This window comes from Gossypium hirsutum, chromosome D06 (assembly GCF_007990345.1).
Source record: "Gossypium hirsutum isolate 1008001.06 chromosome D06, Gossypium_hirsutum_v2.1, whole genome shotgun sequence".
NCBI lineage: Eukaryota > Viridiplantae > Streptophyta > Magnoliopsida > Malvales > Malvaceae > Gossypium > Gossypium hirsutum.
This window is the reverse complement of record NC_053442.1, coordinates 41,947,288-41,964,572: the sequence shown is the minus strand read 5'-3', so window position 1 is coordinate 41,964,572 and position 17,285 is coordinate 41,947,288. Positions and strand designations below refer to the sequence as shown.

The 17,285-nt window shown below is 31.3% G+C and overlaps 1 protein-coding gene across 1 annotated transcript; it reads right to left on the bottom strand.

The window, feature by feature from the left end:
* Positions 1-15,792: 15,792 nt before the first annotated feature.
* Positions 15,793-17,259, bottom strand: LOC107900128 (pentatricopeptide repeat-containing protein At5g57250, mitochondrial-like; the record flags this gene model as incomplete). The annotated part of the gene is made up of 1 exon (XM_016825833.1): positions 15,793-17,259. A coding segment is annotated over one exon (1,452 nt), but the record flags the coding sequence as incomplete, so codon positions are not given.
* Positions 17,260-17,285: the final 26 nt, after the last annotated feature.

The window sequence follows — 17,285 nt, the reverse complement described above, 5'->3', positions numbered from 1 at the left end:
AAAAAAAGTTAAATTCAAAGGTTGTCAAGTTTTAAAACTTCTGATTTAGATTTTTTTTTTAAATTTCCTTTATTTGGTCTGTTTATTTTTTAATATTATTAATTAATCTAAATTGTTAATATTATTAATTATTTTCAGTAAAGTGTTAGTACCAACGGTTTGAGCGGGAAGGGGGTGTCGGATTTGCAGCAGTTTACATGATTGCATTGCCTTTTTAAGTCCTTGTTGAATGGAAGCGTTTGCGATCTGTGAGGTTCCCTCTTAGTTAATGTGTTGTGGTGTGAGTCGAGTAATGCTTCTGAGCTTGGTATTCTAGTTTACAATTGTCTACTCATGATGGCACAATTTCAGCGCTTATATTTTTGTTGGACTCGTCAGTCTACTAATAAGGCTGTTGATTGGTTGGCTTGAGTGATCTTGTTACATATAAATAACATGAAATAGGATAATTTTCTCCTTTTTTTTTTCTTTTTCAGAGATTTCACTCTATGTTCGTCACGGTAATGTAGATTAAGATATTGAGCAATAGGAATTGATTTATGAGCTAAGTTTATTAGTTTGGGTTAGGGTGAAGCTAGAAAATTTTTTAGGGGGCCGAAACTAAATTATAATTTTTACGATAGTAAAAATATAATTTTACTATTTTAATAGCCTCTATTTTATAATTTTTTAAGGATTAAATTAAATTTTTATGATTTTTAGGGGCTCAAAGTATAATTTTATCTTTATTAATTTAAAATTTTAAAAATTTCAAAAGACGTAAATAGAAAATTTTCTATTTTAGAGGGACCAGGAACCTTACCACCCCTCTCCTGGTTTGGATTAATGGTTCGTTTCTTTGTTTCTCTTGATTGTTTTGTTTTTTCTTTAATGAAAGTTTTTTTTTCTCTAAAAAGGTATAATTTTTTAAAATACTTTTAAGCATTTGATTAATATGTAAAAATTTTATTGGATTAAGTTGTTTGCCTAGAACTTTTTTAAAAGCACACTTAAACATTCAAATAATATCTAAATTCTTTATTAAAAAATCAATATCATCGTTTTAATACTAATGACTATTATTTTACACGTTGGTAGTGGTAGTGGTAGTTTCTCAACAAGTGGGATTAAGAAATAATGTATTCTTCTTAATTAGTTTTAAAATTTTTAAAGCGGATTAACAATCATAATAATAACTAATAATATTAAAGAAAATAAGAGGATCAAATTATGTGAAATCTAAATATAAGAATTAAATCCAAAATATTAGTATTATAGAGGGGTTTAAACCATTATTTAACCGTAAAAAAAATTTACTGTAAAATTATTATGTAATATATATATATGAAATAACTTATATCAAGATCATCTAAAACCTTGCGTGCTAATACAATAAGGGATTATTTGATGCATTATCAGTGTATGAATCTCATGAATAATCAACCATCTTATCAATAAATAAAATTAAAGTGATATTGAAAATCATATAAATAAACATTTCTAAACTTAATTATCTAAACATAATTAAAACAATGAAACTTCATTATTAAAGAGGTAGCTAATCATGGTTCACTTATGGTATATGAGATGTATATGTTGACAACACATCAAATATAATCACTTAAAGTTAAATTAAGGTAAAGAAGATATTAGATATAGGTAAGTACCTAATAATATTTTTTATATCTTTGAAAATGGATGGCATGACACTATTTTGGTGTCTAAAAACTAAATTTTGTAGCATGATCCTAAGACTCCCCCCTTTGTGTTCCTTCTTCTTTCACTTAGATTTTCCTATCATTTCTTACTTTGATTATGAGATGGGCTTGTACTTCTTATCACATTTTGTCTCAAGTGTTGTCATGTTTGAGGTTTGAAGGTTCTTTTTCTCTATAGCTTTCCTCGAAAGATGTTTTCTACACTTTCTCGAGATTGTTGGAGAAAACAGAGGATAGCAAATAAAGGAAGCAATTTCTTTTTATGTTGCCTTACATTCCCAAATTTCTTCAACACACTTATATAGCTTACAATAAACTTAAATTCACTTAACCCAACTATTTAAATTCTCTAGAAATATTATAAATAGACTAACTCAATTCACTTAACAAAACTATTTAAATTTTTTAGATTCATGAATAGAAATTGCAAATTAACTTTTAACACGCCCCCCTTAATTTGTTATTTTTATTGAGTTTTTAAACTTCTCGAGCTTCTTCAATGACATAGGCTTCATAAGAACATCCATAGGTTGCTCGTTGGTCCCAACGAACTTCAAGCAAATTTCTCCATTGCTTACCAAATCTCGAATGAAATGGTGATGAAGCTCAATGTGCTTACTTTAGGCATGAAAATTCGAATAATTTGTCATCGCGATTGCCAACATATTATCACAAAATATGGTAGTTGGAATCTCTTCTTTCTACTGCAGATCAACCAAAATTCGCCTAAACTGAACTGCTTTACAAGCTGCACTTTTTGTTGTATCATATTCAGCTTTTGCAGATGATAAAGCCACTGTGTTTTGCTTCCTTGAGCTTTAGGAAATCAACTTCGATCCCAAGAAAAAAAAGATATCCTGAAGTGCTCCTCTTATCTTCGACAGAACCTTCCCAATCGCTATATGTAAAATCGACCAAATTGTTGCTCGATTCTTTCATATATCTTAGCCCTTGCTTCTTCGCTCCTTGCAAGTACCCGATTACTCTCTTTGCAGCAACATAATGAAACCTGCTCGGCTTACTCATGAACCTCGGAAGAACATTTACGTGCTTAATAATAATGAGCATTGTATTAGTGAGATAAATCAGAGATCCCACTAAGCTTCTATTAAGCTTCTCATCAGTCATCTCTCAACCATCTTCTTGCTGTAACTTCTTATTAAGTGCCATTGGCGTAGGCACCGGTTTACAAGTCGACATCTAAAACTTCTTCAATAGGTCCTCCACATACTTGCAAAATAAAAATTTCAATACTTGATTGCTTGACTTCAAAACCTAGAAAATACTTCATAAGACCGAGATTAGACATCTCGAAATACTTCATAATGGCCCTTTTAAAATCTTCAGCCATCTTCATATTGGTTTTTGAATATATCATATCATTAACGTAAAGACACACTATTAGAAAGTTCCTATTTCCTCTAACCTTTACATAGAGGGATGGCTTGCTCGGGCTCCAGAGAAGACCAAACTACTAAAAGTATGATTCAATCTTGCTATTCTATGCTCGAGGAGCATATTTTAACCTGTAAAAAGCTTTTTGAAGTCAATTACCACATATCTTTCGGGTTGGTTTACATATACTTTTTCTAACTCTCCATTCAAGAAGGCTAACTTGATGATGAGTTGGTACACCTTCATCTCTAACTGGGATGGCAAAGTGAAAATTAGTTGTTATCGTCTCCATTTGAACAACCAGAGCAAATGTCTCGTTGAAGTCGACTCTTAGATGCTGCGAATATCCTTTTGCGACCACTTTATCCTTGTACTTCTTAATGCTTCTATCCTTATTATACTTCATCTTGAATATCCATTTCAATCTGATTGCATCCTTTCCTCCCAGAAAATTAACCAATTCCCACGTCTGATTTTTTTCGATGCTTTCAATCTCTTCATTCATGGCTACTTTTCACACTTCTTGCTCTGCAGCTTCCTCGTAGTTTTATGGTTCTCTAGCAAACAAAACAAAATTACTTGCAGCATATATGTTAGATAAGGAGCGATACCTCTGAGGAGAATCTGAGTTTGATTCGTCACTTGACTTATCAACTCTAGAACTTTCACCTTCTGTCTTGTTTTGTGTCCTCAGAGTTGGTAAAGGGGCATCAGTTGGTGGAATTATCCCGACTCTGTTGAGTACTGCTACAACTTTTGATTCATTATTGTCCCAATTCCAAGCAATCAATTGCCAAAAATTGCATCCCTTATGATACTTATTCCAAAAAAACTTGTCAAAAATTGCATCCTTCATGATACGAACTCGTATTCGTAGACGAAATTGAGTCGTTTGTTGCCTGATCATAAAATTAAGTAACAACATTTTTGGTTTATCAAAAGGACGTTTAATGTGTACTAAGCTAAGACACAATTAAGAAGTCTGATTTAAAAACATGCCTTAATGCTGTATAAATGGACACAATTAATAGACTTAAAACAACTAAACAATCGGACATGTAATAATGCTATATGGAACTAAAATATAATTAATATGATTGAAATAACTAAGAATATTTAAGTCTTATTCAGCAGCTAAATTAGCTAGCTAAATTTAAATTTGGTTTCAAGTAGATTGCACGAGGCACTTGATGAGCCATCCCACGCTAGATTGACAAGTCCAATTGAAGCTTCCTCCTAAACTCGCTCAAACTAAGGCCAAAATTGCTTCTTTGAACTGCTTGGCTCGAGCTCAAGTAATTGGACCAACTAGTAGCTCGATTGGATCATGAACGGATTCGGTTGAGCCCTTGGACGAGTTCGTATCATCAACAGAATCAACTAACTAGTTTTTGAGTTATAAAGAAAATACCTCTTGGAATCATTACTGTAGCCGATAAAAATATTTTTTTCTCCATTTTCATCAAAATTTTCCCAATGTTGTGGTAGAACACGTGTATAAGCAATGCACCCGAAAACTTTGAGCTTTCTTACAACCATCTTCCGATCATACTAGGCCTCAAATGGAGTCCTATTCAAAATCACCTTTGTTGTAGAATGATTCAAAATATACACCGTCGTATTCATAACTTCCGCCCAAAATTTGTTCAGGTGACCTTTCCCCTTAAGCATGCTACGAGCCATTTCTTTAATTGTTCGATTCTTTGTCTCAGCAATTACGTTTTATTAAGGGGTGTGCCTCAAAATACTATGTCATTTAATCTCGTTCTCCTCCCAATACTTAAGAAAATGCTTGTATATAATCTCTCCTCCTTAGTTGATTCAGAAAGTCTTGATTGAACATCCATTTTACTTCTCAACAAGAGCTTTGAAATGCAAGAATGAGCTAAAAGCATAGGACTTTTGTCAAGAAAATAAACCTAGATCATCCCCATAAAATCATCAACAAAGAGAATAATTTATTGCTTGGAACCTAGTGAAGAATTTCAAGTTAGATCGCATATATTAGCACAGACAAGCTTTAAGGGGTTTCAAACTGTCCAAGTTGTCTTCAACAATAGAAACTATACATCTTCCCATACACACAACCTTCACAAACTCTTTCTCTTGGATGAATCATAGGAAGTCTAGCCACCATCTCTTTTTGCTTCACAAGCAGCAAACTCTTAAAGTTTTAGTGTCCATATCTCAAATGGCATGGGTAGGATTCATCAATGTCTCCACATTTGAGAGCATAGCTTTGCAACTTCATTATATTGAATAGAAACAAATAATTTACATTCATCTTCACAACATCCACTCTCATATTATTTTTCTTATCCATGATATAACAATGATCATTATAAAAAGCAGCTTATAACCATTCTTTATCATTTACCCAACACTCAACAAGTTAGACGTAATCTTTGGAGAACAATAGGCATCGTGAATATGCTTTTTGTTACCTCTATCCATGAGGACAAAAACAACTCACTTCCCTTGGATCTTCATGTGTTGGTTGTCACTGAGTTCCACTTGCATGGAGAATTTCTTATCTAGCGCAATGAAAGATTCTCAATCTTCGATTATGTGGTGGTTGCATTCGCTGTCAAGATACCATGTTTCCTTGGCTCTACGTTTGGCATCCATAGATGAATAAAATAGCTTCTCAACATCATTTTCTATCATAAAATTCACCTTAAATTCTACAACTTCACCCTTCTCTTTAAACCAGTAGTCTTGTTTAGAATGATTGGGAACTTTGCACCAAGTGCAACGATGCCAACAATTTCTTGATTCATGATCGAGCTTTTTAAAGATACGACACTATGAATCCGACCTATGCTCACCTGAAAATGACTTCCTTTTATGTCCCCAACCACGGCCTTGACTCAAGCCTCATCGTCTTTCGCTCGATGATCCTCAATTGGATGATAGACCTATTGGAAGAATCTCAATTTGGAAATTATTTTCTTGCACAGTGGAAAATTAAAATTTTGAAAACTAACCCGATTTATGATATTTATAGTAATAAACCTTAACTGAATTCGTATCTATGTTTTTTGCTTAGCAGATGTTCGTTGTTCCCAGATTTCAACCAAACGATCTTCTTTGCTATTTTTATACCATAAATTGCTTCGAGTGCGGGCTCGAACTAATTGAATCAAAACACAGAACTAGAAAAAGTTTCTCTTTTTTTGAGGTGAAAATAAAAATTCTCTCTTCTTAATAGAAACTGATAGAATTGTTATTTTGGAAAAATATATGTAATAGTTAAGAATAAATTCTCTCTATTTTTTGGTAGAATAATAATCTCTATTTATAGAAAAAGAAGGTAGAACCCTTGTTGGGTTGTAGTGTTTTATTTCAAATAGAAAAACAACATCCTACTTACAATAGGACTAGGGTGGACATCACACCCTAGTATTCCTACAAGGGTTATCGCCCTCTTCATGTTCATAAGGGTTTTTAGGCATCTCTCACATCGGGTCCAATTACGAGTATTTTTTGAGCTTTTTTGACCCAATACTCTATGATGTGATCCAACCCTATTCAATTTTTCTATTTCCCAAAATAAACTTTAATATTTATATATAAAACAATTTTCCCGTCCTTATTTTACCCCTCAACAAAATTGACAATTTTACCCCTGTAAAATTTTGACAATTTTACCCTTATAAAATTTTGACAATTTTACCCTTATAAAATTTTGACAATTTTGTCTCTGGTAAAATTTTGACAATTTTGCCCCTGGTAAAATTTCAAGAAAAATATGTTTAATTTCACTATGATTGAATGGTTTATTTTCATTTTTGAACTTCAAAACAGTCCAAAAAACATAAACTCATTCTTTTAATCATTTTTTAAGTAATCCATATAGGATTGCAAATGGATAATTTCCTTTTTTATTTCTATTTCTATTTCTATTTCCATTTTTGAAAACCTATATTAATTTCTAAATTATTTCATTCCTCCATTTTGGAGAAAACCATAATCATTCCTAAATGTTTCTGATTTCTCTTTTCCTATTCATATAATTTATTTCTATTTAGAAACGCAATTCATTTCTAGTTTCAATGAGCTAGTGGAGGGACTGATTGGATATATATATAGTTGATGCTCAAATTATTTATATTTAAGTTTTGACTTTTTGCCTATTAATTATAAACTCATATAGTCACAAAGTCATTCCACTATAGTATAGTGACTGAGCTCCCCCCAACGACATACCATTATGAAAGTAACTATTCAGTGTTTATCTAATGACCTTATCATAAGTGTGTTACCCTTATAGGATATCATTGATCTCTTTGAGATAATATTCATTCTCCCAATATGATCCTATTTTATTCCATGATATATATACATTACATCCTCTATGAAAAATCAATCACTATCAAATAGTGATCAAGTCATCCATCACAAAGACGGATCACCCGTGAACACGTTTACTTTTCATCAACAAGTAATGCCAATGAGAGGATATCATTTACCCATGCATTGGGATATGAATTACATTGTTGTGAATGATGCTACATACTACAGAAGTCGTACATCCAACGCACTAGCTTTTGGTTCCTTATCTATTTGAACTCGAGCATTTACTCACATCAAAGTGTACGATTCACACATACATAGTCCACCGTCCACTCAAGATTTAGGTACGTCACATTATGAATGTTACAAGTGAATAAATTCATAAAAAATTTAGGATCTATTCTGCTTGGGCCCTATCAGATGTATTGTCAGTCCAATCAGTCACATCTATGTCTCTATCTTTTGGGATTCATCCACTCTAATGCTTAAGACAATGCATCTCTCCAATTGGACTTGATAGACAACATATTAGTCTTTTAATCAGTTTGCTCATTTTCGGTTATACTAAAGATATATTTAATTTAATCTACTAATATAAGTTATCTTTCCGTACTACGATTTGACCACATAATACCTTTTAGTATTAGTTAAACATTTAGACAACCAATGAGCAGTATTTTCTTCCATTTTGCTTTACATACAAAAACCATGTGAGGACAATATATAAAGTCTTAATGTAATTTATGGATAATTTGATTAATCAATTTGTTTGAAAAATTACAAGTGTACATAGACGAAAATACTATATTTAGGGCACTAGATCCAACAGGACTCCTCTTTGTTCTTGTTTCGCATCAAATTTCTTTTCCTTGAGGTTGACCTTGATTTGGTTGACAATCTCAACCACCCTTGAATAAAAGTCTTTAATGGATTCATTTTCCTTCATCGATAAATTCTTGAAACTTTTCCAGTAATTCTACAATTTAATGGAGATTACTTTATTAGCCCCTTTAAACTTCTTCTTTAGAACGTCTTAAGGTTTTTGGGCACTTTTGATGCCAAAAATCATGGGGTAGATGGATTTACTCACCCCTTGTTAAATCATTCGCAAAGTTGCTACATTCTTCTTTGTATTCTCCTTCAATTGCTTTTGTAGTTCTTCTTCCGCATCTGATTCAAACTCGGCTTCATATCCTTGTCCACCACATTCCACAAATATTGAGAAACGAAGATGGTCTCCATTTGGGAGCTCTAATACTGATAGTGTTCTCATTCGAATATGGGTATTTGACTCGGGGAATAGGCGAAGAATGTTAAAGGTTTTGAAGTGGTCATATAGGCTTTTGATAATAAATTTGTTGGAGAAAACAGAGGATAGCAGACCAAGGATTATACTTAACTGAAGAGTTGATTTGATATTAAGGAGGTGATTTCTTTTTATGTTGCCTTACATCCACAACTTTCTTTAATACACTTACATAGCTTACAATAAGCTTAAATTCACTTAACCCAACTATTTAAATTCTCTAGAAATATCATAAATGGTCTGACTCATTTCACTTAACAAAACTACTTAAATGATTTAGATTCAATAGAAATTGCAAATTAACTTTTAACAGAGATTGTAGGGAGAGTCTCCACTCCTCTTCCACTCATGAAAAAAATAAAACTAACGCAATTAGTGGTGTTGAAAGTATAAGGGCTAGTTTAGCATTGCTTTTAAGAAGTGCTTTTAAAAAGTGCATTGGAAAAATGATCTTGAGAATTACTTTTGGAAAGCTTGGTTTAAGATTTGAGTGTTTAGCATTGATGTCAAAAAGTATTTTTGAGAAATAAAATGTTCATTTTAGACATGGTATTATCAAGTAACAAATATGTATTTAAATAATGTTCAAATTAATTAAAATTATTATATTCTAGTAAGAATATAAAATAATTTATTATAACTTGTTAATATTTTAATATATAAAATATAAATTTTAAATATTTTTAAGCAATAAATATTGATTATTTATAAAATTTAATTAGAATATATAAACTATATTTTAAATAATTAAATATAACTATTAAATATTTGTAATTAGATTAGATATTAACACATTTGTATTATTTAAAAAAATATTTTTTTATTTTTAGTTAATGATTTTAACACATTTGTAATTAAGTACCAAGAAAAAAAAGTACTATGTTGTTGGAGGAGTGAAAAAATAATTAAACACCAAAACAGCTTTCAGTAGAAGAACTTTTGAAAAGCCAAAAAATTCAGCCAAAAGCATATTGTTTAATACAACTTTTCTTCTAAAAGTATTTTTCAAGTCAAAAGTACTTTTTTTTAAACAAAATGCTAAACAAAGCCTAAATCATCGTAGTTGTCTTCTATCATGTTTGGATTTGATTTTAAAACCATTAATATAAATTATTAATTTTTTAGGTCAGAGTTTAGGGTAATTTTTTTTAGTACAATAATAATTCAAATCTGATTATTTGTTATAAAGATGAACATGGGGTGAATCAATTACATAAAATTTACTGTTAATTGTTAAAAAGAAATGAATGTTTGAAAAAAAATCTATATATGGTTACTATTGAATTATGCTAGTTATCTTGGTCGTTAATTCAGGGTAAAGTTGCTGAAAATTTCCGCATGTCAACTGAAGAAAAGTTATGCCAACAAAAGGTGGAACTAAGCACATAATTAATTATTAGGAAGAGATACTTAAGTGTTAAACAAGTTTTTGCAGTGACCTACGTATTCTTAATTAATTAAGAGCACGTTTGGTTCGCTGTATTGGATTAGAGGTGTATTGGATTGGATTAGAGGTGTAATGGAATAGAGGTGTAATAGCAAATCAACTGTTTGGTTGAATGTAATGGAATAGAGGCGTAATAGTAAAACTGTGTTTGGTTGAATGTAATAGAGGTGTAATAGCATAATGGAGAAAACTAAAATGACCAGAATACCCTTAGCATAAATTTGTTTTGGTAAATGATTATTGTTATTGTTATTTAAATTTTAATAAGATTATTTATTATCAAAAATAAATAATTTAATCATATTTAAACATAATTATTATTTAATATATTTTAATTAAAATATATAATTTAATAAAATTCTTAATAATTAGCAGAAATTTGTTTTGGTAAATTATTTTATTTAAATTTTAATAAGATTAATATCAATAATAAATAATTTAATCATATTTAAACATAATTATTATAAATATATTTTAATTAAAATATATAATTTAATAAAATTCTTAATAATTAATATTCTTATATGAATTTACTCAAACCATAATTATTATTAAATATGATACTGTAAAATATAAAATAACATAATTATTATTAAATATAATATAATTAAAATATATAATTTAATAAAATTCTTAATAATTAATATTCTTATATGAATTTACTCAAATCATAATATATGATTATAACTAATATGATTTAATTAAATATATGATTTAATAAAATTTAAAATTATTATAACTAATATGATTATAGTTTATGAATTTGTATAATTTAAAATAATAATTATTACATATAATTTAATAATAATATATAATTTCATAAAATTCTTGATAATAAAAATTTTCTTATATGAATTTATACAATTTAAAATAATTAATATTAATATAATTATATAGTGATATATAATTTCATAAAATTCTTAATAATAAAATGTTCTTATATGAATTTACTAAAATCAATATATAACTTGAGAATTATATTATGCATAAACATAATTAACTTATATTAAGAAAAGGTTAGATGAAAATGAAATTGTACATTAAAATCCATATGTTATATAGTTTTACAACATCAAAAAGTTTGAACATTGATATTTAATGGTAAGAAAGAAATCTCCTAACCCATTCCAATCGGGCAACTGAAGGTAAACTAAAGAAAACGATCATTTGAGTTGGATGGTCGGGAATTTTACTCAATGCATCATATCGTTGATCGTCGGTTAAACCTTCAATTGACCATAAGGCTGAATATAAATTTGAAGCTCTCTCTTCCATATGTTGTTCTGACTTCTGCTGAACTACCACCTCGGAGGCAAAACTCCTACTGATTTGATCGCCAACGGCCTGGATTTTCTCCCCGAACAAAGTGGCAGCCTCATTAAATGAAGAAAACATATTATCACGAGCATCAGATTTCTTCTTTCTCTTGTTTGAAGATGAGGAACCCCCTTGGTCTCGATCTCCTCGTGGATCCGTACCAGAAACATCCATGTCATCTAAAGAGACGTCAGCTTCGCAGTCATAGAATGTGTTTCTCTCTTCATTCATATCTGTAGTACGTTCATCATCAGCATGTATTTCTTCAAGAACATCAGCAGCTGTTTGAGCATCTCTCCCAGTTGCTAGATCTCTTGCGTATATGGTAGTAAGCTGGTCATAGTAAGGGAAAGTACGAAATCTGAATTGGGCGGCTTCTTTGTGACTCTAAAAAAATGAGGAAATCATATTAGTCGTAAGTTTGGTAAAAATAATATAATAAAGACTTGAAATAATCCTACCTTTAAATAGGACTCCCAAACCGCATCTTCAGCAACAACGAGCTGCCTATGCTCGTCCCAACCAAAACCGCTATTGTTTTGGCCATTAAGCATGTCGTAGACGATTGACCACTCCCTTTTAAGTAACCTAATCCTTGATTCAATATTAGGTTTCGCCTTCAACATTGCATTTGGTAAAACCGTTTGTAGCATTCTTTCCAACTCGTTCAAATAACCGGCTTTGAACCCGGTATCAGCATTAAATGTTCCAACATTGTGCAGGTCCACCATGCTGGAAACTAATGCTGCATCTTCCTCGGGAACCCATTTTCTTTTGCTTCCTCGAGAAGCTTGAGCATTTGATTCTGGAACACCTGACATAATGATCTTAAGAACAAAAAATAAATAAATTATATTAATTACTATTTTAATATCATGATTCAAAAGGTCAACACTTTATAAAATCTAGTAATTAAGTTGAATATCATGAATCAAAAGTTCCATAGCACAAAAAATTTAAAATTATAACACATGCTGAATTAGAAGAAATTATATTATAATTTCTGTAGTTTAGTACAATACAAAAATCAATACAAAAGTTTCACAAAAGTTTCACAAACTAATTTCTAGATGCTTGCCATTCATCGAACATTTGGTTGGCTAGTTCCATCCTCCAAGTAGCCCAAGCATCCGATGGATGAATATTTGTGATATTCGGTTCATCGTCATCCACCACATTAATTGTAGGTAATCCTTCTCCCACCTCCGCTTCAATGGGATCACTACTCATATGGGTTCGAATAAAATTATGGAGCAAACAACATGCAATAATAATTCTATTGTGCACCCTTACAGGATAGAACGATGGACTCCTAAGTATTCCCCATCTAAGTTTTAATAAGCCAAAGCATCTTTCAATGACATTACGTGCTGAGGCATGTTTCATATTAAAAAACTCTTGCGGAGAACTTGGCTGATAACCCTGACGCCACTCGTTCAAATGATATCGTTGTCCTCTAAATGGTGCAAGAAATCCCTCACAATTTGTGTATCCAGCATCAACTAGATAATAACAACCTATAGGATAAGTTTCATATTAAAAAATGATTAATTCAGCACACAAAGTGTGATCTTAATGAATAAATCAAAGTCCTCTAACTATACACTTTACCATGAGGAACTTTTAATCCATGTCTTCTACTAATGGCATCTCGAAGAACCCGTCCATTAGCAACTGAACCTTCCCAACCAGGAAGAACATAAACAAATTGCATCTCAGGTGTACAAACACCTAGCATATTTGTTGCTATGTCACCTTTTCGCGTCCGATATCTAGGTTTATCAACTGTTGGAACCCTAATCTTGATGTGGGTTCCATCAAGAGCACCTAAGCAATTCTATATCACATGATATAAAACATTGAGCTAGAATACTAATTTAAATCTAAATCAAGTAAATGTTGTTGAAGCTATATATAAAACTTAGTCCTATACCTTAAACCATTTCCACCTTATGTCAGAAGAATCGGCTGTAATTGGCTCCGGGTTTTTAAATAACACATCTTGCAAGCGTATGACAGCATTTAAAACACTATGAAATGCTCTGCTAACAGTTTCCCCGGACCTTCTAAAGTGATGCTTGATAACTCGATTTTTCAGGTGATGGGAGATGATATGTAAAAACATTGCTACTTGCTCGTCAACAAGCATGAACCTTGTCGACTTCAATCCCCCTATCGATTCTAACATCTCACATAATTTAAAAAAGGCAGCTCTATTCATCCTAACTTGTTCAATACAGGTCTCGTCACTAGCATATACAAGCCTATTCACATAATCCCGTTTTGCATAAAAATCTACGGTATAGAACCTAATCCTTGGTCTATGTAGGCTAAGGCTGGCACCCATTCTAAATAAGAACCAAACCGCGATTCTACAGATTTCCAACCATATTGTCACAGCAATACTAATTCTTTTACGCCTCACACTTTGTGTAATTAAAGGCAGACGAGCCATTACTGCGACATTTTAAAATTAGAACACACTATCAAAGAATTGAAGTTGCAATTACACATTATCGAATAAAAATAAACAGCACAAATTTAGAACACACGAAGCAAAAAATTAGACGACTAAATTTGTATAATTTTATTTATCATATTATATATACGTTAATTTTAAAAACTTCCTTACACTTTCACAATTATAATTTATGTATTATAGGGAAATCATATTATGAATGAGGAATATTTTATGTATAATGTAATTGACTTAAAATCTAAGATAGAATTAGACAATAATAAATTTCAGTCCATTTATCCATTTTTATAATTAAGATAACATTATTTCCATTATAGGGGAAAAATAATGTTTGAATCAATTAACATTTGTTTTAAATAACATGTATTGCGTGCATAAAAGGTTAATTATAATCCATGAGCATTTAATTTCTTCAAAAACTTATATTAAATTTTAATATATTATGTATAATTGAGGTAAAATTAATTTAGTTTAATAATGAAATTGAAGTTTTAAAACTAGATAATAACATTTTAAATGGTAATATAATTTCATAAAAAATATATAACTTTTATCTCATTTACATGTACAAATTTATCTCATAAAAGATTTGTAGGCATAATGCTCTTTAAACAAAATGTTACCTAATAGTAAAAACATATAACTTGGCTGATAAATTCAAAAAGAACAATGGTCATGCAGCAATAACCATAACCATACAAACAAAAGCTTTAATGAGCATTACAAACATACAAACAAAACCATATTCATTTGGGAAACAACAGAACCTACTACATCAATACTAACCTGTAATGCTCAAATCTGGGACGACTGCGATGTGGAAGTGTTGGAAAAATGTTACCTGTAATGAGAAAAGTGCTCGGATCAACCTTTTTTTTTTGGGGAAAATATTTATGCTATAGCTAAATATAGTATATCAAAGCACAGAACAACCATACACCAATCATCATCCATGAGCCATATTTTAAATATGATATCGATCAAAACAGTATCTAGATAGTTTATTAAATCCCCTTGCCTACCAATCATCAATACTTACAATTATGCAACAATCACCTTTTAAGTTAAAATATAATATCGATGAAAATATGCAAAAATATGCAAAATCAACAATAAAAAAAGAAAAATTAAGAAAATAACAAATGAAAAGGTAACAAAAAGCGATAGTTTATTGTATAAAAGGTAGCAGATGAATTTCTTTCTTCTGCCTAGTGTCAACTTTATAAACACCTTAACCATTACGTTTTTTTTCCTCGGCAATAGTTTGAAGATTTAATTTATAAGAAAAGGCATCAAAATGCCATAAACCAGCAAAAAAAAAAAAGAACACCTTAAACAACTTAACCCAACTTTTAGGGGACAATAACAAAATCTAAATCGAAAAAGCCAACCAAAACAAAGAATCAGTGCACAAACGAACCAAACAATGCAGCAGCAAAACAGAACAATCCACTACTGTACAGAAAAAACAAAGCAAAATCTGCAAACAGTTTCCTGTTTATTCTTTCTCCAACTCATAGCAAAGAATAACAAAAAATGGAAAGGGAGTGTCTTTTGTAAGCTTTCTTAATTTAAATGAAGTCCGCAAGGCAAAATTTCACTGTATATATGTATATAATATGGTATTAAAAAAAACATGAATACACAAATGTACCACAATCCATATAACAGAAATTATTTAAATGTTCAAATTTGTATACCTATAATACCTTAAAACACGAATATGACACGAAATCAATACGAATATGCAGATTGCCAAGCATAAAGTATACTATCCTGTTGTCTACCTAAAGACCCATGTCTCTCAATCTACACCGAAAAGAAAATATAAATATATATTTCTTCTCAATTCATCTCCTTAAATAGTCCTTCAAATAAGGAAGAGCAGATCTCCTTTGAAACCCAAATAAGAAACAAAATTCATAACTCCCACTGCACCCATTTGAGAAAAAGCTGCCCGGATCAACATCATAGAGATACCCATGTCCAAAATGAAACCTTTCTCACCAAGTTCAATAATCACTTGAATGGCCATATCGACCATTCCCTGTTTGCATAGCCCACTTATTATACAATTATAGCATGCAACAGAAGAAACTAATGACACCCTATACTCATCAAATACTTCAAGTGCCTCCTCTATTCTGCCCACTTTACAGTAGCCATCAATCATTGTGCAATAAGTAATCGAATCTGCATTTAAATCCATTTTCGGCATTGCTTGGTAGAGTGCACGAGCATCTTCAAATGCACCAACCATAAAGAATGCTTTGATAAGTATGTTACATGCAACAACATCCATACAAAGACCAGATTTTTCCAATTTTTCTTTCGTCTTAATAATTCCTTTTATATTCCCTTCTTCGGTATAACCATACAACAGAGTACTGTATGTTATAATATCACCGGCTACTTCTTTGAATACATTATCTGCTTCAGATGTCCTCCCAACCTTACACAAACCATTGATGACTATGTTATAAGTAACAACACTTGGCTTAATCCCTTTCTTCTCCATTCCATCTAACAAATGGAAGACGCAATCAAAATCTCCTTTCCGACAAGCTCCATCAATCAACGTTGCATACATAAACTCATCCACTTCAATCCCCATATCTTGAACTTCCTTGAACAACCTAAATGCCTTCTCGAATTTCCCTTCCTTACAGAAACCTAACATGATTGCCGTATACGTAATCACATTCGGCATCACCCCGTCTTTCAACATCTTCTTCAGAAATCCAACAACCTTCCCAACACTACCTTCCTTCGAAAACCCATCAATAAGGACAGTGTAGCTCACAGTATCAGGGTTTATTCCTCTTTCAACCATCTCTCTATATTTTCTCAAAGCCTCCATTAAACACCCATTTCTAAAATACCCTAAAATCCAACAGCTATAAAGAATAGCATCCAAAGCCAGCCCTTCCTTTTTCATACTATAAACCAACTCACAACCCTCATCAAATTTACCCAACAGATTAAAACTGCTTAAAAGAGCTGTATAAGTAACAACATTAGGCTTTAAAGCTCCTGAATTCATACAATTTTCGAAAAACCGAACTGCAACTTCAGGTTTCCCAATCTTACAAAAACCAACAATCACTGAACTACAAACAAAATTATCAAAAGGGTATCTAACATTATCACCTGTCATCAACTCCAACACCTCAATTGCTCTATCCATATTCCCTTGAGATACAAAACCATGAATCAACGAGCAAAAAGTAAAAGAAGAAGGCAATGTACCAGAATCACTCAAGCAATCCTTTAACAACAAAAGACCCTTCTCTGGGTTGTTTCGGATGACAGCAAAAAGAAATCAAACCCGTTAAAACCAAACCTGTT